Raw genomic sequence first — 25,892 nt, 5'->3', positions numbered from 1 at the left:
AATATTACAAAAAAAACGTCGTCATCTGTGAAACTGGCGTCCGTAAAATTTACGAACGGATGGTTTCAACTTCACCACTTGGAACTCTTGGTTTGATAGCTTTCTCGTGAGCAGCAAACCTCTGTCAAGAAAATCATGCTATGATAGGAAATACAAGCCCTGGAATATCGTATCAATTGGGAGATATTTACTCCGTGTGCAGGCGCTGCTGTTTTTTTTTCTCAATCTTAACAGACATAACCTTAAATTGTTATATTCACGCAATATAGTCATATTTGTAGTTTCTATGATGGCCGGTGTGCTCGAAAACTTATTGGGTTTGAAAATAGTAGAATTCTTTCTTTTATGTCTTGTCATCTTTTTTCTATATGTATTTTCTTTCTTTAATGTCTTGTCAGCTTTTTTCTTTATTTATTTTGCACATTATTTTCGGCTTGTCTTTACTATGATATTTTAGAACTACATTATTCTCTATGCTTCGTTAATTTTTTTGCCTAGTTTTCTCTATTCTTTTTTTTTCTCTCTCATTTTTTGTCCATTATTCTCTATTCTGTAAAGCCTTTCCAGACCCTCAGATTTCTGTCATAATTTTAATTTGTCTACACAATTTTGATCGGGTTTGTCAGAATTATTTTTTTATCATTTAACTCTATGTTCGGACTTCCCTTATTTTATCATTGAGCTTCGAGGAAAAGCAGATTTATTTATAGGTTGCTAATGACGTCACGGGAACCTGTTGATAGCGTACAAAATGGCGTATCAAGCAGGGGGCACAGATAATATTTGTCTGATTACAGACTCATACAAGGTAATTAAGAGCTTAGATTACTAGATACTAAAATCTTCAAAAGTTGTGTCATTTATTGAGATTGTGCACACATTCTGAAAATAAACGTGTGCGTATGGGAACAGCTTCTCTGTATTTCCTTCATTTTTTTCAATAACGAAAGTAAAAGTTGTTAATTCAGCGGTTTATAAACTTGATTTGATTGTGCAATTTATTTAACGTTTAAGAACAAATCCACACCGTCCCCCTTTTCGAAAGTTCGAAAGCATATTCCAAATTAAGAAAATATATAATCAACCTTGCGTAAACTGAATCCTCAAAGGTAATCAACTGATCATGAGAAGAAGAAATCGATAGAGTCATCATTCATAATCATTCATGTGTGAAAAGGTCGAGTAGAAAATACTGTTAACTGGTTTATACATACATGATAGTTAATTACATTTTATGATGGCAAGCAGTAAAATTGTTACATGGTATACAGGTTAATGTTTGTTATGATGGGTTTCTTGCATGTCTTCTCATTTATTATGCAGGATCAGTTGCTAATACAATTTGATAAAGCTACAATGTTTAGGACAAAATTGACTATTTCATGGCTCCTTTGCTTTTTTTCATTAAATTCTGCATACATTGTTTATTTCTCTTGATATGTCTTAAGTTCAAAAGAAAGTGATAGTCATCTCATGAGATGTCAAATCAATACTAATAATTGTCCCTGGAACTTTAGAAGTACATAAACAGACCTGTACTTCAGGTCTGAGTAAGAGGCTAAATAAGCGTCCTATTTCAATTTCATACAATTTAATAATTCACTGAATAACCAAAAAGGACCAAAAGTAAAACGAAATCAAGATGAGGAATCCGAGCTAAAAATGCATGAGAAAAATACATTCCTTAATTTGATAAATGTGTCCTTGATTCGCCATTTTAAATTAAGACTGACTCAAGTTTCAAATTTAAATTCTTTCTCTTCTGGTTTTATCAAATTTGCTTACTGCAATTTTATTTTCTTGATAAGAAAAATGAATTGACAGAAATTTGACATTCATGTTTGCATACTAATTATACATTTTGTATGTGTTATGAGTGTTTGAACTTAGTAATCTGGGGATATTTTTTTTGCCTAGTAACAATGTGGGGTATGTGAGCGTGCTCACAAAGGTTCTTACATTCTTTCAAATTTTATATTGAATGTAAAGAGAAGTAAGAATGGATTACAGTTTCAGAATGGCCAAATCAAAATTCAACTTATTAAAGAAAAAAACTCGTTGCAACAAAAGTATTTAAGTAATATTAAAGAGTTTAGTAAAAATGTGAGAGAAAATATAGGTGGTAAATATTTGTGTAAAACCATATCATATTTTGCTGTTTCACTCATATATTATTCTTTGTTAGTTGACATGGTTGAATAGGTAAATTGGAAAAAAAACACAAATATTTCTCATTTTACTTTGTTAATTTTTTTATATTGATACATTTTTAATTAAAAAAATGAAAATAATTAAGTCTTAACATAGCATTCAACATTTGTCTATGCATTACACATGTTACATGTACTTGTTGAGCATGATACACATTTTATAGTCACCAATAACTGACTTACATGGTACACTTGCAGTCTTCATGCTTAACCAAAAGACCACCAGAGGCTTGTAAAATTGAGCTTCGAGCTTGTGGATTAAAAAGTTTATCATGAAGACTGCACTTGCTTAATAATATTCCTATTGTCTGTATTCACATTAACAACAGTTAAAAAAATTGCTTTAGTTAAAGTAGAAAATAATTAGAGCATTAAAAATAAAATCTTAATAATCAACTTTTTCAGGGTGGTAAAGTTCTACACGCCATAATTATACGTCCATCAAAATTTTGACGGTACGTATTATGGTATACAAATGTCGTCTGTCTGTCCGGCGTAAACATGTCGCACCATAACTTGAGAACGACTTATCCAAATTTCATGGAACTTAACATAGTTGTTTCTTATGATGGTCAAACGATCTGCATACTTTTTGGTGAAAATAAGATTAAAACTTTTTGAGTTACGGGACTTAGTAACTTAAACAGGTGTGTGTTTTTTTTTTACATGTCACGCCTTATCTCACAAACAATTTATGATTATTGCTAAAAACTTTACACACTTCTTAGTTATATTAATCTTAAGATCTGTATACTTTTTAGTGATGATTCAAAATTTTATTTTTGAGTTATTGAGTATTTTGTAAAAAAAGGGGGAGGGGTTTTTCACATGTCGCACCTTATCTCCAAAGCGATTGATGATTATTGCTTAAAATTTTACACACTTCTTAGTTATATTAATCTAAAGATCTGTATACTTTTTGGTTTTGATTCAAAATTTATTTTAGAGATATTGATTTTTTTTTTTTTAAAAGGGGGGTTTTCACATGTCGCGCCGTATCTCAAAAACGTTTTATGATTGTTGCTTAAAATTTTACACACTTCTTGGTTATATTAATCTTAAGATCTGTATACTTTTTGGTTTTGATTCAAAATTTTATTTTAGAGATATTGAGTTTTTTTGTTTTAAAAAAAGGGGGGTTTTCGCATGTCGCGCTGTATGTCAGAAACTATTTATGATTATTGCATAAAAAGTCACACACAAGACGACCGGCGTATCATGCGCTCATGGCGCAGCTGTTTATTTTTTCTTGCTATAAATTTGGTCTATGGTGGTAATTTGGGCTTAGAATATCAGATAAATTAATTATTATTTAATGACTTTTGGCTTTTCCTTGCAACTTTGTTGTTTCTCAATTCAGTTTTTTCTTACTTTATATTCATGATGTTTAAAGAGGTTCGAATCTCAAACAAACAAAACTTTTAAGTTTTAAATTAGAGAACATTGAAATAAAATGTGTATCAATTTTTTATCTGCAATGTTCATCTTTATGTTGACTTCAATTTGGAATTAAAATAGAAAGCTTAATGTGCATATTTTCATTCACATTTTTTCAGTAGTACAATTTATTGTGCTGACAAACTTACTTTTTTACATATACATGTATTATGTACACTTGATTTAAAATTTAAAGGTATAGTATTTTTCACATTTCTCGAGAAGTTTGAGCATGTTGCCAGAGTGGCTTTAGAAATTAAAGGTCAGGTCCATTCATTCCTATTTATTATTGCTGACTAACAATGACACAGCACTGTTGAGCCATAATCTGCTTGAGGTTGTTACCAACAAGGAAGTGATTGTTTGATGGTCCTTGTTTGTATTGGACCCCTGATGATTATATTTGCAAATCATATCACATATATGTTACATGTAGAACTTTGATAAGAAAAAAGCGTAACAAAACTATACACATGATTATTTGGCAATAGATTTCTGCAACTTGTCCCAATATTTATAATTTGTCCAATAGCATTCCAATACATTTGTATTTCTTTAATCCATCGTCATGTGTTTTTTTCTTCTTCTGTTGGACAATGTAGGCAGAGTTCTCAAAATCTTTTTTCTCTGGTGGTCCTTGAAGAAAGTCTGCTAGTCCTCACTATTTTTTCTATTGCAAAATACCAAAATTGTGTTAGCCCTTTGCAAAATTAGGTGGTCAAAACCTTAGGACCACATCTTTTCAAGAACTCCGCATTTTGTGATCTATAAACTGTCTGACAGTTACTGAAAGTAGGCTCAAATTACTTATATGTAAATCATGCAGTCTATTGGCTGATTTCTTTCAAGTAGATTTCATACAGCAACATGATGAACACTGTGGGAAGTTGTAATCTTGTGCCATGTCTGAAGTGACTTTGTATAATGAATTTCAATATAGAAAAGAAAAAACTCAAAAGTATTTTAATCGTGTTTTAAACAAGCTAAGTGGAGTGTCCCCGTATAATTTTAAGTGTAATTTGGGGTTTGTTTATACGTCGCTGTCAGATTAATAAATTTTGAATTGAGTTGCTATGAAGTCAAACTCGGCTTATCATGATGAATATTACATGGACATCAACATTTCCGTTTCTGGACAAAATCTTTCAAGTCATTAGGAATATCTTTACAAAATTTGGCTTGATAATAACTCATAGGAATTTGAAGAGGAAGACCCCTTTAATTGAGGGATCAATAGGTCAAAATTTTGTTGCTTCTACTATAAATCCATATAGATTGTTACTCAGCTTATGCACTCATTGTGCTTCTTTTATTTTCACCTTTCTTGAAATATATGTCATAAAATTTTACATATGACCTTTACTTACACTTTTTGAATATTCTTGATTAGCCACTGGAAATACATGTAGTAACATTTATGTTATAGATTATACTTTTGTTTTAGGTTACACATCATTACCAGTACCCACCAAATACCACAGTAGTTTCTTCATATTTTGAGAGTCGAGGTGGAAAATTTCCAACAACTGTGTTCTTTGGTCTCCAGTATATCTTGAAGAGATTTTTAACAGGACCAGTAGTAACCAAAGAAAAAATTCAGGAGGCCAAAGAATTATATAAAGATCATTTTGGTCATGATTACTTCAATGAAGAAGGCTGGAATTATATATCAGAGGTTTGTACATGACGTTGTCACTGGGTACCAATCTCTTCTAAATGAGTTATCACATGTTTATTTTGATGATATGGTGTAAAAACTAGGGACACCATCACAGTGATTGACATAGTGTGCATTTTTCAATTAAAAGAAGTATAAGGCCATAAAGATAGGACTCCATAAATGAGAACGACTAATGAAGAACTGAGATCAAACAAACCACACTTTAATTATAAAACAAATTATCAACCGGTTGGGGAAAGTAAAAATCATCAAAAAAGAAGAAAATAATTATTCAGGGTTTTTTCAAGCTAATTTTGAGCAAGACAACCTTTTTACCTATGTTATAAAATAATTGTATATTGAATTTAATAGATACTTAGTATAAAAATACAAAATTCTGATCTAAGTCTAAGAGTGCATACTTTTACTGAAAGCTAGTTCAAAGCCAATTTCAACTAATAAATAAGCAGTCTTTGGGAAAAATTTTGTATTTTGAAAATATCAGATTTGGTTTATTTTATTCAGAAACATGAAGGACACATACCACTAAGAATCAAAGCCGTACCAGAAGGAACAGTTGTACCATATAAGAATGTTCTGTTTACTGTAGAAAACACAGATCCTAAATGTTACTGGTTAACTAATTATTTTGAAGTAAGTATATAACTACAGTGAATTTAAAAGTGTGTCAATGGGCCAAAATAATGGTTTTATCCTGCTGCCTTCTTTTATAAAAAGAAATTATGTTTTTTATGCCCCCGCCGTAGCGGAGGTGGCATTAAGTTTTACCCTTGTTCGTCTGTACGTCCTTACATCTGTACGTCCTTACATCTGTACGTCCCGAAATTGGTTTCTGTTCTCTAACTTTAGTTTGACTCAATCAAATGTTATGAAACTTATACACAATGCTTATTACCACAAAACACATATCAAGTTTGAATTTTTACTTTCTAGAGTTGTGCCCCTTTACAAATGGAAAAATTGCTGCATTTTTCGTTTCTATTCTCTAACTTAAGTTTGCCTCAACCAAATGTTATGAATCTTAGACACAATCCTTATTACCACAAAACAGAGATCAAGTTTGAATTTTGGGGGTGTCACTTTTACCGTTCTTGAGTTATGCCCCTTTACAAATGGAAAAATGGCTGAATAATGTTCTTGAGTTGTCCCTTTATAACGTTATATGCAAGCGGGGGCATCATCTGTGTCCCATGGACACATTCCCCATTTATTTGAATAAGATCTAAAACTAAGTTGTGCATTTTTTAGGGGGAGGGGGCTGTATATTATTATATATTGTTTCACCTGAAATTGAACATATTAGCACTGATTTGTTTTTATACGACCACAAATTCGAATCACGTCATCGTCAGCGTCGTTTGAAGACATTTGGTTTCCGGACAATAACTTTAGTATAAGTAAATAGAAATCTATGAAATTTAAACACAAGGTTTATAACCACAAAAGGAAGGTTGGGATTGATTTTGGGGGTTATAGTCCTAACAGTTTAGGAATTAAGGGCAAAAAAGGGGCCCAAATAAGCATTTTTCTAGTTTCCAGACAATAACTTGTGGAAGGGTGTATGGATCTCTCTAAAATTATACCACAAGTTTCCATACCACAAAGGGATGGTTAGGATTGGCTTTGGGGGGTAATGGCTCAAACCGTTTAGGAATTAAGGGCAAAAAAAGGGGATAAACAAGGGTTTCCTTGTTAATGGATAATTACTTTTAAGTGCAATGTTTTGTGTTTGGATTACTTCCCTTACACTGCTTTTAAATTATGTATAAAGAAATGTTGTATTGTCTTGAGGTGATAAGCTGTCAATTTATTTTTAAAAGTAACTATTAAAATTCAGCATAGTGTATTGCACAAAAGCAAAACATTGAATATAAATTCAAATTATATAACCAATTCTAAGTTCTTTGACTACAGTTATTCTGAGTCAGAAACCTATTATGTGTCAAATATTTAATTACAATCCAAATTCGGACCTGTATCAAGCGCGAATATTGTGTCCATTTTTGCCCCAACTGTTCAGGGCTGGACCTCTGCGGTCGTATCCAGCTGCGCTCGGCGAAGCAATTTATTTAGTAATTACTTTGTTTTAAAGTTACAGATAGATCTGTTGCATGAAATTTAGCCGTTTCGGAAATTACTGTTGAAATAAATCTGAGATTTTATAGGTTAATTATGATATCAAAAATCTCTTTTAAAGTTTGACTTGGATCCATAGACTGCCAGATATTATATTTTATGTACAATAGAGCCCACTGGCTGTCAGATTTATTTCTCTTACAAAAGAAACCACAGACTGTCAAACTATATTATTAAACCCTCATTCTCCAAGTCCATCCCTCCATCTTCTTTTCAACAAATATTTTCATCACACTTTTTTCATGTACTTCTTTATTATCAGAATGACTACATATTTGGTCAACAGCTTGTTAGTTATACTTTTTATATGCCCTCTTACGGGACATATTATGTTATACCTCCGTCCGTCTGTCGTCAACATGTCGGACAATAACTCAAAAACGCTTTAAACAATTTGCATGAAATTTTGGTGAAATATTTATATCTCTTGACGTGAGCTCCTTTTCGTTTTTAATAAATTTGAGATTTTTTGTTACCGAGTTTTTGGGTTTTTTTCATTAAAAAAGGGGGATTTTTCAGTTTTCAGACAATAACTCAAAAAGACTTTCACCAATTTACAAGAAACTTTGGTGAATTGTTTATATCTATTGTCATGAGCTCCTTTCGATTTTTATAAATTTTAGATTTTACGTTTCCGAGTTATGGGGTTTTATTCATTAAAAAAAGGGGGATTTTCCAGTTTTCGGACAATAGCTCAAAAATGCTTTTAGCAGTTTTCATGAAACTTTGGTGAATTGTTTATATCTATTGACTTAAGCTCCCTTTCGATTTTTATAAATTTTAGATTTTACATTTCGGAGTTATGTGATTTTATTCATAAAAAGGGGGGGATTTTCAAAAATTTTCCAGTTTTCGTACAATGCTTTGAGCAGCTATCATGAAACTTTGGTGACTGGTTTATATATATCAAGATAACCTCCCTTTAGTTTTTCATGAATTTCTAATATGACATTAAGAAGTTATTGAACCTTATTCTTTGAAAAAGCGACGGGCGTATCATGCGCTCATGGCGCAGCTGTTTATTGTAATCTGTTAGACACCTACTTCCTATTTGACAATACACATGTACTTTAAAATTTTCAATATTAAGAAATAACTTTATTTTTAGCCACACATTTTTCCTGTACTACTAAACAGAATAATTTTATATTTGATCAGCAGTGTAACGTGTGGGTGCTTTTAAGATATTACTGGTTTACCCATACTTTGAATTACAAGTGGTGAGATTTGTTGCCAACAATGCCTAAATTCTTGTTTCATTTACAATACCTACACTAACAGGACATTTTTGCAAGTCATTCTTTATATTTCAGACCTTATTAGTTCAGGTATGGTATCCAATGACAGTGGCCACGAACTCAAGATACCAGAAGGAAATAATTGCCAGACATTTAGATGAAACAGCTGATAATTTAGATGGCTTGCCGTTTAAGTTACATGATTTTGGATTTAGGGGATCAACATCTGTAGAGGTTAGTTTTTTTTAGAATATAAAGAATTAAAAGTCATTTTTTTATGGATGTATGTAAATAAGAGTATGTGGTATGATTGCCAATGACACAACTCTCCAATAAAGACCAAACGATGTAAAAGATAATGACTAGGTCACAATATGGCCTTTAACAATGAGCAAAACCCATATCGCATAGCAATCTATAAAAGACCCTGAAACAACAAATGTAAAACAATTCAATGATAAAACTAACTGTCGAATTTATGTACAAAACAACAAAAGGAAAACAAATATAATTTACAGAAACAAACGACAACCACTGAATTACAGGCTCAAAGTCAACTGAGATATACTATGTACCCACTCAGTAGAACATGTTAATTTAGTGTTCATGCTAAATAGGAATGAAAGATTTGTAACTGAACATTAAACAAGCAACAATAAATCAATCAGTTTGAAGGAATAAAATAATATAACATATATTGAAAACATTCTTAAAACATGGATATCCCATCACAAAAATAAAGACCAAATTATTTATTTTATTCATTGCAAAGAGCAAAAAAGCGACCAGTCTTCTGTCTCTCTTAATAATACTTCTCTTACTTTAAAAATCAAACTAGAATATAATAAACGACTTTAAAAATCAAACTAGAATATATTAAATGACTGAGTACACTAGTACCGGTACTTGTTTTCAGTTCTCAAAATTCAATGTCCTCCATTTTGGCACCTGCCAAAGTGTTCAGATAATTTTAGCTATTAATATAAGAGGATTAGTTCCTGATTAATATCACTAAAGAAAGTGTAATCTGGATCACTTATCAGAGTTTCAACTGAATAGTGTATTCATTGTTTATGGCTGTGATTTACAATGTATGATTTCTCATGAATAATTAATTGGCCTAATTAACCCACGTCATTATGGTTTAACTTACTTAAACACTTTGATTAAGACTATTATTTATGCTGTAACACACTTTTGGAGATTTAAAACTTGTAATAAATCTATTGGATAATACCTAATCAGGTGACATGAGCTATTTAAGGTAAATTTTATTTAAATCCAAGGAATGATGAATGACCCCTAACATTTACAATGTGCAGTGAATCACCCTATTATCCACTGATGAATAACCTTCTTGAGCCTCTTGATTTGTACACAAGTTATCTCCCTTCAAATGAAGTCGCTTGTGTCTTCAAACATATTGGCAACGCCAAGGTTAGGGAAAGTATCCATTTTAATGTAATTCAGTGGAAAAATCTGTTTACATTACTTTCTTACAAAACTTAAGAATAGTTCATATTTTAATGATATTGTAAATCCACAAAATAATGAATGCAGTATTATTTTTTCATTATGATTTTTCAACCATCAACTTGTGAAACTGATGCAAAATTAAACATATAAAATTGTATTTACACTCATAAGCACAAAAAAAAACACAAAATAAAGTGTCATGAATAGAGGGTTAATGGCTCACTGGAAAAAAATCTAGAATCCAGTAAATGTATAACTTTGACCAGTCCCTTAGAGTTCATATAATTTATGTATGTTGTTCTCCTTTCATTAGGAGTACCTCCATGAGATGCAGTGTAAAGAGGGTATTTTAAGACACTTTATCAGCACACATTAATATACATGATATAGGCATTTGTATACTAAATTCTTATACCTGGGCTGTGGCTATGACAGGTCTAACCTTCCAGAAATCCATCCTTTAGTTTAATGAAGTCAAAACATTTAGTATAAGACTGATAACCCTCAAGATTCAAATTATGATTCTAATAATAATCAACTGTTTTTTTTTTTTTTTTATAGTCAGCTGGTATTGGAGGATGTTCCCATCTTGTGAACTTTCAAGGAACAGATACAATAGCAGGGATCATGACAGCTAGAACATATTATGGTTGTAAAATAGCAGGCTTTTCCATACCAGCAGCAGAACATAGGTTTGTTAAGCTCAAATCATATGATTGTACCTATCAGAACCACGTCACTAAGCCTCTCAAAGTCGCCACATTTCACATTCATTTTAGTTATCAAATTTTATCACCAGACAAATGATTAATTTACAATTTTTTGTCATAAAAATGTAAATGAAATTCCCAGTTTGGACTCTATGGCAATTGCCAAAAGTGTTCAAGATAAGATCTGTTTTTGTCTCGCCTTGACGGAGTCAAAAAGCGAGACATAGGTATGCTGTTTCCGGCGGCGAAGGCGGCGTCAACAATGTATTAGTTTGTGATTAGGTCTAGTTCATGGTGAACCACTAGTGGTAGGTCAATGATATTTGGTATGCAGTTGTATTAGCATTGGCACATCTCATTACCATGGAGATTATTTGGCCCCATCCCCTCAGTCAAGGTCTATTGACTTTGAAACTTTGCTTAGTTTACATGTATTAGTTTGTGATTGTGATTAGGTCAGTTTATGGGGAACCACTAGTGGTAGGTCAATGATATTTGGTATGCAGTTGTATTAGCATTGGCACATCTCATTACAATTGAGATTATTTGGCCCCACCTCCTCAGTCAAGGTCTATTGACTTTGAAACTTTTCTTCGTTTATATGTATTAGTTTGTGATTAGGTCAGTTTATGGGGAACCACTAGTGGTAGGTCAATGATATTTGGTATGCAGTTGTATAAGCATTGGCATATCTCATTTCCATGGAGATTATTTGGCCCCGCCCCCTCAGTCATGGTCTATTGACTTTAAAACTTTTGCTTAGTTTACATGTATTAGTTTGTGATTAGGTCAGTTTAAGGGGAACCGTTAGTGGTAGGTCAATGATAATTGGTATGCAGTTGTAGAAGCATTAACACATCTTATTTCCATGGAGAATATTTGGTCCTTACTTCTCAGTCATGGTCTATTGACTTTGAAACTTTTGCTTAGTTTACATGTATTAGTTTGTGATTAGGTCAGTTTAAGATGAACCACTAATGTTAAGTCAATGATATTCAGTATGCAAATGTATTGGCATTTGCAAGTTTCATTTCCATGGAGATTATATAACCCTACCCCCTAATTATGGTTCATTAACTTTCAAACTTTTACATAGTTTACAAGTTAATGTTTGTGTTTAGGTTTGTTTCAAGGGAACGACTTATGAAAAGTCAATGGTATTTGGTTTGCAGTTGTATTAGCATTAGCACATCTCATTTCCAATGAGACAGTTTAGCCCTGTACATTCAGTCATGGTTCATTGACTTTGAATATTTGCATAACTTACATGTTAAAGTATTGTAATTTTAATTTCAACATTTGCATTATCAAAATAACAAATAGGCGAGACATATCTCTGTGTTAACAGTTTATTATAATTTTAGGCTGTGCAGTCAGTATATAGGATCAAGAATAAATGCATTAATGATAATCATTTATGAAATAAGATATAAAAAAAAATATTGAAAGAACTTGAATAGCCGGACATTGGTATAAAGTGAGTCAGCCAAGTTAATTCATAAAAAATATAAAAGTAACCTTTATTATTACTAAATACTAACTAACTGCTGTAAATTCCGGCCTGGATTATACCACAATATTTTCTATTCATGGTGAATGGTTTCTGCTGTTGCAGTTTATTATTTAAGGGGTTAATTTAAAAAACCTTTAATATCACAAAGTTTTGCATTTTGAAGATTTTTCATCATTCACAGCATGCAAAAATTTCTGAATTTCTGAATTCTTTAGAATTGAACACTTGCTATTAAATAAGTTAACACATATATGGTTTTGGTTGTAATATGACTTCAGTTGGTCATTTCAAAGGTCTACCAACAATTGAAAGAACCATTGTTGCAGCTTTTGCAATGAATTTTGATTAAAGTTGAATTTGAAGGCAATTTTGGCTATTATTATACTTTACTATAGTAACCACCAATAAAATGATAAAAGAATTACTGTGTGTTTTATTCCTTCAAGGAGAATAACCCCCTTTTCCCGTGGCAGATTGCGCATCGGCAAAATAACTGTTTAGGAGTATGCCTATAGGCAAAATAACTGTATGGGAATATGCATGTAGACAAAATAACTCTTCAGGAATATATACAAAGCGAACATAACTTTTAAATTTGGCGCACATTTGCACGTCAAAATAATAACTAGCTACTGACGTTATATCTTTTGTTGATATTTCTGGTAAATATAACGGCCAAACAATAATATATCTGTATTCAGTTCAGTGTAATAATACAGTTAGGCCTTCATGAAAAGTTAATATCCAAAAATATTAAATCTTGGACCTCGAGGAAAATCTTTCCTGGAGTTAATAATTTTGGATATTCACTATTCATGAAGTCCAAGATTGTATATTAAACTTGGAAATCTATAATAAATAAATATTTGTATGTCTCTTAATTCTAAATTAGCAATATTTTTACGTTCAAGGTAATTTATATGTATATTTTCAGCACAATTACTACTTGGGGAAGAAATGGTGAATATGAAGCTTTTAAAAACATGTTGACAAATTTTCCTACTGGACTTGTTGCATGTGTAAGTGACAGCTATGATCTCTGGAATGCCTGTGAGAAAGTTTGGGGTGAAGAACTGAAGGATTTAATTGTTTCACGAGGGGATAAAGGAACTCTTGTTGTTCGTCCAGACAGTGGTGATCCTCCAGAGATTGTCGTTAAGGTAACCACATTACTTTATTTATTATACAATCTCAAGCAAACATAATCTCATATGGATAAAAAAAAAAATTCCTATAGACATGAGTTTTGTCCCCTGTGTAACACGTTGCAGGGGACATATAAATACCAGTATGATTTTTGTACCCCGCTCAACGCGTAGCGGGCACATGGAAATACCGGGCAATCCTTCTGGTCTTGTTAGTGCTCTCACAGGTACAATTCTTGCCAGATTTTTATAAAACTTATACTATAGGTTAATATCAGCAATATCTCAGACAAATTCTATAATGGTGGGCGATGGACTTTTTATAAAAAGAGTTATGCCCCTTGGAAATATTAAATTTATGGAAAATGGCCTCGTTAGCACTCTCAAGCGACAATTCTTGCCAGATTTTTATAAAACTTATACTATAGGTAAATATCAACAATATCTCGGACAAGTTTTATAATAGTGGAAGATCGACTTTTTTAAAAAGAGTTATGCCCCTTGGAAATATTAAATTTATTGAAAATGGCCTCGCTAGCGCTCTCACGGATACAATTCTTGCCAGATTTTTATATAACTTATACTATAGGTTAATATCAGCAATATCTCCAACAAGTTCTATAATGATGGACAATCGACTTTTTTTAAAAGAGTTGTGCCCCCTGAAAATATTCAAATTTATGGAAAATGGCCTCGTTAGCGCTCTCACGGGTACAATTTTTTATATGTATATTTTCCAATGGCATTCTAAATTTCCTGCCCATTATCCAGGTGTAGACCTCCCTATTACTGGACCTAACCTATTGTATTTATTGTTGATTAGGGCCCAGCTGAATGGTCGCCTTATTGTGATCAGTCTGTCTGTCCATCCGTAACAAATTGTGTCTGCTCTATATCTAGAGAACCGTTATGATTTCATACTTCATACTTGACATGTATATTAACCAACACCAGAGAGTGTGTTATAATGTTTGTACAACTTCCTAGGTCAAAGGTCAAGGTCAAAAACTTTGGTTTCAGTTGACAACCCCATGTCCTATGGTAAAGATTGTGTCCGCTCTATATCTTGAGAACCGTTATGATTTCAAAGTTTATACTTGACAAGTATATTAACCAATACCAGAGGGTGTGTCATAATGTATTTACAACTTCCTAGGTCAAAGGTCAAGATCAAAAACTTTGGTTTCAGATGACAACCCCATGTCCTATGGTAAAGATACAAATTTTTTACCACACCTTATTCACAGCGGGGCCCACAGAGATGGCTCCCATCTCAATGATGTCTAGTTTGTTCTTGTCCTGAACATGCATGAAATATTTGCCACTGGACAGAAAACAAACAACAATAGACAATATACATGATCTAATTTATATAGAAAGAAATACATTATCAATAGAAACAGTTGGGTCTTTTTTTTTCCTGAAAAAAATATTCTCTAGAAATATATACACACAAATTGAAGGAATCGATAGTCATCAATAGAAAGCAGGTATTAAGATATTTACTTATTTACATGTTTTGGTTTCTAATGCAAATTTAAATTTTAGTGTATAATTACAAAATTGGGTCTGAATGGTATTACTTATAAAAATATGGGAATTTTTCATTTGACTTTAATAATTTCATTCATGATAGTCATGATAGTATCATCAAAATGGGTACGTTTGTTGTGATTACATATTTATTTACATTTTCCTTGTTGTGATTACATATTTATTTATATTTTCCTTGTTGTGATTACATATTTATTTATATTTTCCTTGTTGTGATTACATATTTATTTATATTTTCCTTGTTGTGATTACATATTTATTTACATTTTCCTTGTTGTGATTACATATTTATTTATATTTCCCTTGTTGTGATTACATATTTATTTATATTTTCCTTGTTGTGATTACATATTTATTTACATTTTCCTTGTTGTGATTACATATTTATTTATATTTTCCTTGTTGTGATTACATATTTATTTATATTTTCCTTGTTGTGATTACATATTTATTTATATTTTCCTTGTTGTGATTACATATTTATTTATATTTTTCAGGTGTTGAATATTTTAGGAAATAAATTTGGAACTTCAACAAATAGTAAAGGATACAAAATGTTACCGTCATATATTAGAGTAATACAAGGGGACGGTATAAGTTATGAAACATTAGGTGCAATTTTAGAAAATATGAAGAAACATAAATGGAGTGCTGACAATCTAGCTTTTGGAAGTGGTGGTGCTTTGTTACAAAGATTAGACAGAGATACACAGAAATGTGCTTTTAAATGTAGTTATGCAGTTATCAATGGAAAAGAGGTAATTTTTATGCCCCCGCTGTAGCGTACGGGGCATCAAGTTTTACCCTTGTATGTATGTCCCGATATTGGTTTCCATTCATTAACTTTAGTTTGCCTCAACCAAATTTTATGAAACTAATACACAATGCTTATTACCACAAAACACAGATCAAGTTTGAATTTGGATGGCGTCACTTTTACCTTTTGTAGAGTTCTTCCCCTTTACAAATGGAAAAATTGCTGAATTTTTCGTTTCCATTCTCTAACAAGTTTGCCTCAACCAAATGTTATGAAACTTATACACAATGCTTATTACCACAAAACACAGATCGAGTTTGAATTTTGGTGGCGTCACTTTTTTATTTTCTAGAGTTATGCCCTTTACAAATGGAAAATTTTCGCTTCCATTCTCTAACTTAAAGAATTACATACCATAAGTATTGCTATTCAGTCAATTGAGTTTTTAACCCATTTCTGTCGAGCCTGTGACTTCTGGATATAGGGATTGTGATCTGGCGGCGTTAACAACCTACTTAAAAGCTTTATATTTCAGAAGGTAGAAGACCTGGATGCTTCATACTCTGTTTATAGATGCCTTGTGTTATAAAGTTTCCGTCTGTCATATGTCCATTGTCCTTGACATCATTTTCATGGTTCAGTGAATACTTGAAAAAAAAAGTTAAGATTTTTTTGTAATATTAATTTCTCTCTTATTATGAGTAATAGGATAACCATATTTGGTATGTGCATACCTTGCAAGGTCCTCATGCCTGTCAGACAGTTTTCACTTGACCTCGACCTCATTTCATGGATCAGTGAACAAGGTTACGTTTTCGTGGTCAAGTCCATATCTCAGATACTATAAGCAATAGGTCTACTTAATTTGTTGTATGGAATGATTGTAAGGTGAACATGTCCAACTGGCAGGTGTCTTCTGACCTTGACCTAATTTTCATGGTTCAGTGGATAAAGTTAAGTTTTGTGTTTAGGTCTGTTTTTCTGAAACTGTATGCAATAGGGCAACTATATTTGGTGTTTGGAAATATTTTACGATGTACATGTCAGTCTGGCAGGTTGTATTTGACCTTGACCTCATTTTTACGGTTCATTGCTCAATGTTAAGTTTTTTGTGTTTTGGTCTGTTTTTCTTCAACTATAAGCAATAGGTCAACTATATTTGGTGTATGGAATGATTGTAAGGTGTATATGTCTGTCTAGCAGTTCTCATCTGACCTTGACCTCATTTTCATGGTCCATTGGTCAATATAAAGTTTTCATGGTTTGGTCTGTTTCTTGTAAACTATAAGCAAACGGCCAACTATATTTGGTGCATGGAATGATTGTCAGGTGTACATGTATTTCTTGCCTGGTTTATCTGACATTTGACCATGTTAAGTTTATATGATACTTGTATTTAAACTTTATTTTTAGGAATTTCAATATAAAATCAATGGTCAGTAAAGTAGGCGAGACATTACAGCGTGTGCACTCTTGTCTTATCAGAAAAAAAAGACAGAAGAAATGCACTGATTTTTAAGACAATTCATTTTGTCCTTCTTTTTAATGAAAAGATCAAATTTGTTCAGTTAGAAATATAGTAACTGACCCATATACTGACAAATCAGTAATTTTTATCAGCAAAGAATATCTCCAGTAATTGAGATAATAATACAAAATTAAACTTTTATAGGTTAATGTCTTCAAACAGCCAATCACAGATTTGGGTAAAAAGAGCAAGAAAGGTCGTTTATCATTAGAATGTGAAGATGGTGAATACAGAACAGTAGAGGAAGGAAAAGGAGATCCAAAGAAGGTAAAAACATTTATGATTCAAGCTGTTAAGTCCAGAAACATCCATATCTATTAGGAATGACTTGTAATACAAATGACCAAAATGAAACTCCTAAATTCGGTCAATTAAATTTTTCCATTTACCAATTTCTAATGTTTTCAATGCCTTTTTTTTTTGTTGTCAGAAATTGGTTTTTTTGTCTTGGAAGCCAGACACAGCAATCTTACACTGTAGACTGTGTCAACATAGAGTACAGTCTCTAGTTAAATAAAATTCTATAGGCATCAATAACTTTGTCAAACCTTCATGGAATTGCATGAAACTTAGAAAAGCTTTTTTATGATAAAAAACCCAGAACAAAATTTTGAAAATATTTTTTTTTTATTTTTCTGTATTTTATACCCCTAGCAAACACAGTTTTTGTCGAGCCTGCGACTTTTGTCGCAGAAAGCTCGACATAGGGATAGTGATCCGGCAGCAGCGGCGGCAGTGTCGGCGTTAGCTAACTTCTTTTAAAAATCTTTATATTTTAGAAGATGGAAGATCTGGGTGCTTCATACTTTGTATATGGATGCCTCATGTTACGAAGTTTCCATCAGTTACATGTCCAATGTCCTTGACCTCATTTTCATGGTTCAGTGACTACTTGAAAAAAAAGTTGATTTTTTGTAATGTTAAATTCTCTCTTATTATAAGTAATATGATAACTATATTTGGTATGTGCGTACCTTGCAAGGTCCTCATGCCCGTCAGACAGTTTTCACTTGACCTTGACCTCATTTCATGGATCAGTGAACAAGGTTACGTTTTGGTGGTCAAGTCCATATCTCAGATACTATAAGCAATAGGTCTAGTATATTCGGTGTATGGAAGGACTGTAAGGTGTACATGTCCAACTGGCAGGTGTCATCTGACCTTGACCTCATTTTCATGGTTCAGTGGTTATAGTTAAGTTTTTGTGTTTTGGTCTGTTTTTCTTATACTGTATGCAATAGGTCTACTATATTTGGTGTATGGAAGAATTTTTAGCTGTACATGACTGCCTAGCATGGTTCATCTGACCTTGACCTCATTTTCATGATTCATTAGTCAATGTTTAGTTTACTTGGTTAATGTTAAGTTTATGTGACAGTTGTAATAAAGCTTCATATTTAGGACTATCAACATAATATCAATGATAAGTAAAGAAGGTGAGACATTTCAGCGTGTGCACTCTTGTATGGGTTAATATGAATCACTCTGTCCAACATTGGACTGCTTTTCCTTTCCTTATCTTTTGACTGAAGATGTAAAGCAATAAGATGTGTATTGCATATCATCATGACTTTCATATGATCTTTACCTTTGACTTTTGAGTTCAAATACTTCATTAATTTTGTACATTTCCATCTCTGGAAAAATCTTTTATCCTTTAACATAGACATAGACATATGTGGCACTTGTGCAGCACCTAAAAACAATGTGTCACAGACCTTGGAAGATGACCTCTGAACCTACCCTTTGACGTAAAGTCAAAAAATTGATTTTTATAGATCCACCCTTAAACATATACATTCTTTCAATACAATTCAAAGTTTGCCCCTTGGGGGTTATGCCCCACTCCCTTGTATAATAAATCTTAAAATATCTAAAAATGGTCAAACTCCCACCCCTTAACCTATCTGGACTGCCTTCATCAGACCTTTCAACTTAACCATAGATTTTGTCCATGTGGGACATACCCCACCATACCCCACCACCTGCATGTTGTTAATTGTTACATATATTTAACAGTTAATATTTTCTTTCATTACCTCCCCTCCAAAAAAAATTTCATTTGCCATGACAATACCTTTTTAGTAGTAGTACATGTTTTTTACTAGAGTAACTTTTAGAGATGAAGGGGAGATTAGTTTTAGTTTTGGATTTAGATTGCTGCCTCTTTGGGATATACCTTGCATATCTTTTTATACATATGTAAGCAATTTCATACTTTCTTTATTTTTCAGGACTTACTTATTACAGTGTTTGAAAACGGAAAACTATTAAGGGACTATACATTTGATCAGGTTCGACAAAATGCTGAATTGCCATTGGTGAAAGAAAGGAAAACATCATCATAAAAGAAACCAAGTCTTTAACTAACCAAGATAACTTTCCCATTTATACAGAATGCAATTCCTTCACCAACCATAGGAGATTTCTTCTACTGCCACATTAATAATAGGATGAAAAGCTATCATTTACAAATACATTTTCACTTGTCAACATTTGTCATATGTACATGTATAAGTCCAAAGTCCAAAAGTTGAGTGTCTAGTGTGTTTGAATGTTATGTATAAGGGTACATAACTCTTGTGACTATAATGTATAAGGGTACATAACTCTTGAAAGTAATAGTTACTGCTGAATCTCCTTTTACAAATCTCACTATTGACTTTAGTGAATGTATATTGTCCACCATTAATTTGTATACACACTTTATGTCTCACCTGCAATGAAAGTTGCAGAGGCAAGACTTAGTTTTCACAGATGCTGTTAAATTGATAATTTGGAGATGTCTTGTAATTAATAGTTAATCAACGGGCATAGAGGGCTAAATAAAAAAAAGTATATGAAAAACAGAGAATTTTCCTTTGATTTATACTTAAAAACAAACCATTTGTATGTATGTAACATAAAATTTCCCTCAATCAGTATGAAAAACATAATTTTTCTTCAATTTACACATAAAAACAACACTTTTTTTTGTTGCTTTTATGCACCCTTTAAACAACATTCCTGAATCAATGCTTTGGTAAAATTGTTGCTAATATGTTTAATGATATAGAGCACAATTAATGTGAACAATTAAGATTGACTTTATGCTAGTCAAAGAAAGACAATCTCCAGAAATTTTAAATTCTAATCTTTAAAAAAATCTTTTTATAAATATATTCCTTAATAATTGGACTTCTACATATATCAAATAGATGAGTAGATAAAAAAAAATCGGAGGGGAAAGGGGAGGGGCCTCAATATTGTTTAACAATTTTAATGAAGTTTATTCAATTGATAAATCATTAGAAAATAAATACCAAAAATAATGTTATGTCTCCATTTTTTTCATGAACTGGTAATTGGATAATAAAAATGAGAAATTATATCATTATAGTTAATAGCATGTACCAGGGTATCATCTGCTTAAATTTTCATTAGATTATTACAAAATTTAAGGTCTTTTGTTTTACAAATTTCTAATATTTTTCCAACTACATTATTTTGTATCTGCTGTTGATTTCTAAATCAAAACTCTTAAAACTCAAATTGACTATTGCCTGCAACATTTGAATCACAATTTTGGTACAATTGGAGAATTAAGTTAATGGCTCAGGGAAATATACATGCTTAGCTTATCATCAAATGTCAATTAATTATAAAAAGGTGTCAACTGCATTTATTTTACAAAGGAAGACCATAAAAAAATTATCCTTACATAAACAAATTGGCATATAGAACCAATTTTTAGATTTGTTATTTAGGTTGGTCATTTCATTGTACATGTTGCACAGTTTCAGTCATTTCATAATATTTATTTAAAATTAGCATTCCTCAATTCATCTTAAATAAGTCTGAGTTAACTGATTTATTTTTGTTTTCTTCTACAACACACTCCTGTTCACAAAAATGTGACTGTCTTGTCTATAATGTGTAACACTTAACTGATGTAGATTTATATGAAAATGACCACAGCTTTCCACTAGCTAATGTCAATAAAAGTATATGTATGATATTTTTTATTGAACTATATTTAATTGTTTGTTAATTTTACAATTTAAGTTTATAATTTTGTACTGAGCACCTTTTTTGTTTTCTTTTGAACATTTTTACTGAATTTTTATAGATTATATGTACAGTTGTAACATTTTTGAAAAAATGTATATGTTTATATGATTGAGTGCTAATATTGTTATGCATTAACAGATCTTTATACAGGGATACTTGAAGAATTTAATTTTTGTGAATCCCTGGGAAATTTCTTTAAATTTTACTTAGTCAAACCGTTGTCATAAAAATAAGGAGATGAGGTATGATTGCCAATGAGACAACTATCCACCAAAGTTCAAATAAAGTGGAAGTAAGCAGCTATAGGCAACCGTATGGCATTCAACAATGAGAGAAACCCATACCGTATAGTCAGCTATAAAAGGTCCCGACATGAATTGTAAGGAAACTTTGATGAGTCCCAACTAAAAGTTGACACTTCAGCACTTATCTTGGTAAGTCCTAAGGATCACTGATGTATATATATATATATATTACCAATTCCATTTTTACTTATCTTGGTAAGTCCTACAGATCACCCATGTTTATACATATATCAGCAATTCCAGTTTTACTTTTCTAGCCCTTCCTTAATATAATACATTTCTTGGTATTACAGTGTAAATAGTTTAACATATTGTTATAAAATTTCAGAAAGTATTTTGTTAAAAAAGCAAGTTGTACTAAGGTGAACTAAAATTTCCCATTTAATACAACAGCAGTGTATAAAATAACTTGTTCATGAAAAAAGATGACCAATGTTTTTACTTTTCCAAAAAAAATTTTATGGGGGGTCAATTTTTTTTCCTCAAGATTTAAGAAATTGTCAATTTTCCAAAGAAAAATTGGGGGTCACAATTTATTTTGCTTTTTCTTTGTATATAGTCTGAAAACAGATTTACAAAGTATTGCGCAACAGCACAGTGTATTGCACAAAAGCAAGAAATCTTCAATTGAATATAAATTCAAATCATATAACCAATTTCAAGTTCTTTGACTACATTTATTCTGTGTCAGAAACCTATAATGTGTCAAATATTTAATTACAATCCAATTCAGACCTGTATCAAGCTTGATTATTGTGTCAATTTTTGCCCCAACTGTTCAGGGTTGGATCTTTGAGGTCGTATCCAGCTGCACTAGGCGAAGCAGTTTATTTTCATTTGTTATTTAAACATCATATTTTAATACACATGTCAAAATTTAAAACCAATCTTGCCAAGTGTTTAATTAACTGTATAATATAGCCTTCTGCACACTTCCGAAACAGCCTATATATTTTTCAAATGTAATATCTTTTACAATTTGCAAAAGTTAGAAATTACATATTTATTTGTTTGTAATGAGAGGTCAGTGATTACTATTCATTAGATATATCATATTTTCATTTTATAGATCTTCATTTAATGAAAGAACTCATTCAGTCATGAATATTCATTTAACATGTCTCATCTCTTTCTCTTACAGTAATGATAAGTCCTATTGGATATTAATGAATCCAGTTTCACTTTTTATGCAAAGCCAATGTTTTGTAAGTGATTTATTGTTACATTCAACCAATTTATAGCAATAAAAGTTGTATTATAATAGTGTTATGTCTGTGTAGATTTGACTGTATTATGGTATTGGTTTGTTGTTTTATGTATATGTTAAACTGACATATTACTCCATCATGCAAATCAGGTTTTTAATACTCAGTAGTTAGCCTTTCTCATTTAATGAGAAGCTATTGAAAGTTGCTGGATTTATCGTTCTTATTGTCCCCACGCGTTGAGGGGTACATAAAAATACCAGGTGGGCGTCCGTCCGTCCAGGCTTGTTAGCACTACTTCATGTACAATTCTTGCCTGATTCTTATAAAACTTTTATCATAGGTTTATATCAGCAATGTCTCCGACGATTTCGAAAATCAGTGGAGATGAACTATTTTTAAAAGAGTTATGCCACTTGGAAACATTAATTATATGGAAAATTGCATCATAAGCGCTTTCATGTGTAAAATTCTTGCCAGATTTTTATACAATTTATATTATAGGTTTATATCAGCAATGAGCCTCCTCATGGGGTTTTTATACGACCGCAAAAAAATTTTGTGGTCGTATATTGGTATGACGTTGGCGTTGTCGTCGTCCGAAGACACATTGGTTTTCGCACTCTAACTTTAGTTTAAGTGAATGGATCTCTATGAAATTTTACCATAAGGTTCAATACCACAAAAGGAAGGTGGGGGTTATGGTACCAACTGTTAAGGAATTAGGGGCCAAAAAGGGGCCAAAAATAAGCATTTTTGTAACTTCCAGACATAACTTGTGTGTTAGTGTATGGATCTCTCTGACATTGTACCACAAGGTTCCATATCACAAAGGGAATGCTTGGATTGATTTTGGGGGTAATTTATCTCAAAATTTTAGGAATTAGGGGCTAAAAAAAGGCAAAAAACAAGCATTTTTCTAGCTTCATGACAATAACTTGTGTGTAAGTCTATGGATCTTTCTGAAATTGTACTACAAGGTTCCATATCACAAAGTGAAAGCTGGAATTGAGTTTGGGGGTAATTGCCCAAAATGTTTAGGAATATGGGGCCAAAAAGGGGCCAAAAAACAAGCATTTTTTTAGTTTCCAGACAATAACTTGTGTTCAAGTGTATGGATCTCTATGAAATTGTACTGCAAGGTACCATACCACAAAGGGAAGGCTGGCATTGAGTTTGGGGGTGATGAATCATAAGGGGGTTCAAAAAATTTAGGGGGGGATTTTTTTTCCTTTTTTTTTCTTTAAAATTTTCCATTTTAAATTGGTTATTTCTGATTTATATATAAAAGCAAATAATAATGATATGGTTTGAATAGGTAAATTAAAAAAATTTAAGTTCTTAGACCACATTCATTCTGTGCTGTATCAAGCTTGAATGTTGTGTCCATACTTGCCCCAACTGTTCAGGGTTCGACCTCTGCGGTCGTATCAAGCTACGCCCCGCGGAGCATTTTATTGATTATGTGATTACTTGGGCATTTTTACAGTGATTATTTGATTACCAGACCAAATATTTCATGATTATTTGATTATTTGATAATCTAGGACTGTATTTTTGATTATTTGATTATCTTGTTTAAAAAAATAATTAATGATTATGTGATTATATTGGCAAAAAATTTGTGATTATGTGATCACTTGGACACCATGAACGGCCTCAGCAATGACTCAAACAAATTCAAAAATCAGTGCCGATCAATAATTTTTATAAGAGTTATGGCCCTTAGAAATATTAATAATATGGAAAATTGCATTGTTAGCGCTCTATCACGTGTACAGTTCTTGCCAGATTTTTATGAAACTTATATTGTAGGTTTATATCAGTGATCTCTCAGATGAGTTCGAAAATCAGTGCTGATCAATTATTTTTAAAAGAGTTCTGCCCCTTAGAAATAACAGGGGATATGCTGAATTTTTCGTTTCCATTCTCTAACTTAAGTTTCCCTTTTCCAAATGTTATGAATCTTATACACAATGCTTATTCCCACAAAACTCAGATCAAGTTTGAATTTAAGTGGTGTCTCTTTTACCTAACAAGAGTTATGCCCCTTTAAAAATGGAAAAACTGCTGATTTTTTTGTTTCCATTCTCTAACTTAAGTTTGCCTCAACCAAATGTTAGGAATCTTATACACAATGCTTATTACCACAATACACAGATCAAATTTGAATTTTGGTGGCATCACTTTTATTGTTCTAAAGTTATACCCCTTTAAAAATGGAAAAATTGCTGAATTTTTAGTTTTTTTCGTTCTTTAACTTAAGTTTGCCTCAACCAAATGTTATGAAACTTATAAACAATGCTTATTACCACAAAACTCAGATCAAGTAGGAATTTGGGTAGTGTCACTTTTACCTTTCTTGAGTTATGTCCCTTTATAACCTGATATGCAAGCAGGGCATCGACTGTCCCATGGACACATTCTTCATTTATTTAATTATGAGTTTCTGTTACCTCCAATTTCAGAATTAGAGTAAGAATTCATTCAAAAATTCATTAATCGGTAAATAAGTATCATAATTGAATTTTATAAAGGTTCTGATGCTGAATTATGTAAATTATATGTATATATATGTCCACGGATTTGTATAGTGAGACGCTATACAAATCCTTGTTATGTCGGACTATTAAATAATGATCCTAAACCATTTTAGAAGTTAGGAGTTGACAAAATGGCAACTCATTATACATCAGCCAAAAGTTCAAAATTGTTAAACAAAGAAATTTTTGTTTCACATAGTCCTTTTCTTGAATTAAGACTGGATATTAAGAAAAATAAAAGCAGACATAAAATGTTCCACAAACAAGTAATTCATGCAAATGACAGAAATGGTCCACAAACAAGTAATTCATGCAAATGTCTGAAATGGTCCACAAACAAGTAGTTCATGCAAATGTCTGAAATGGCCCACAAACAAGTAATTCATGCAAATTACTGAAATGGT

General features: G+C 31.9%; 1 protein-coding gene across 1 annotated transcript; it reads left to right on the top strand.

Annotated features, from left to right (window-relative positions):
- Window positions 1–700: 700 nt before the first annotated feature.
- Window positions 701–23,001, top strand: LOC127727212 (nicotinamide phosphoribosyltransferase-like). Its single transcript, XM_052234684.1, has 9 exons — window positions 701–808; window positions 5,092–5,322; window positions 5,833–5,961; window positions 8,778–8,936; window positions 10,740–10,870; window positions 13,336–13,561; window positions 15,598–15,858; window positions 17,530–17,652; window positions 19,620–23,001. Exons 1-9 carry the CDS (start codon window positions 752–754, stop codon window positions 19,731–19,733), a joined length of 1,431 nt encoding a protein of 476 aa, XP_052090644.1. The 5' UTR covers window positions 701–751; the 3' UTR covers window positions 19,734–23,001.
- Window positions 23,002–25,892: the final 2,891 nt, after the last annotated feature.

The sequence above is a fragment of the Mytilus californianus genome, unplaced genomic scaffold (assembly GCF_021869535.1).
Source record: "Mytilus californianus isolate M0D057914Y unplaced genomic scaffold, xbMytCali1.0.p SCAF_19, whole genome shotgun sequence".
In the NCBI taxonomy this organism is placed as follows: Eukaryota; Metazoa; Mollusca; class Bivalvia; order Mytilida; family Mytilidae; genus Mytilus; species Mytilus californianus.
Note: the sequence above shows the minus strand (reverse complement) of the source record. Positions and strands in the feature narration are given on the sequence as shown.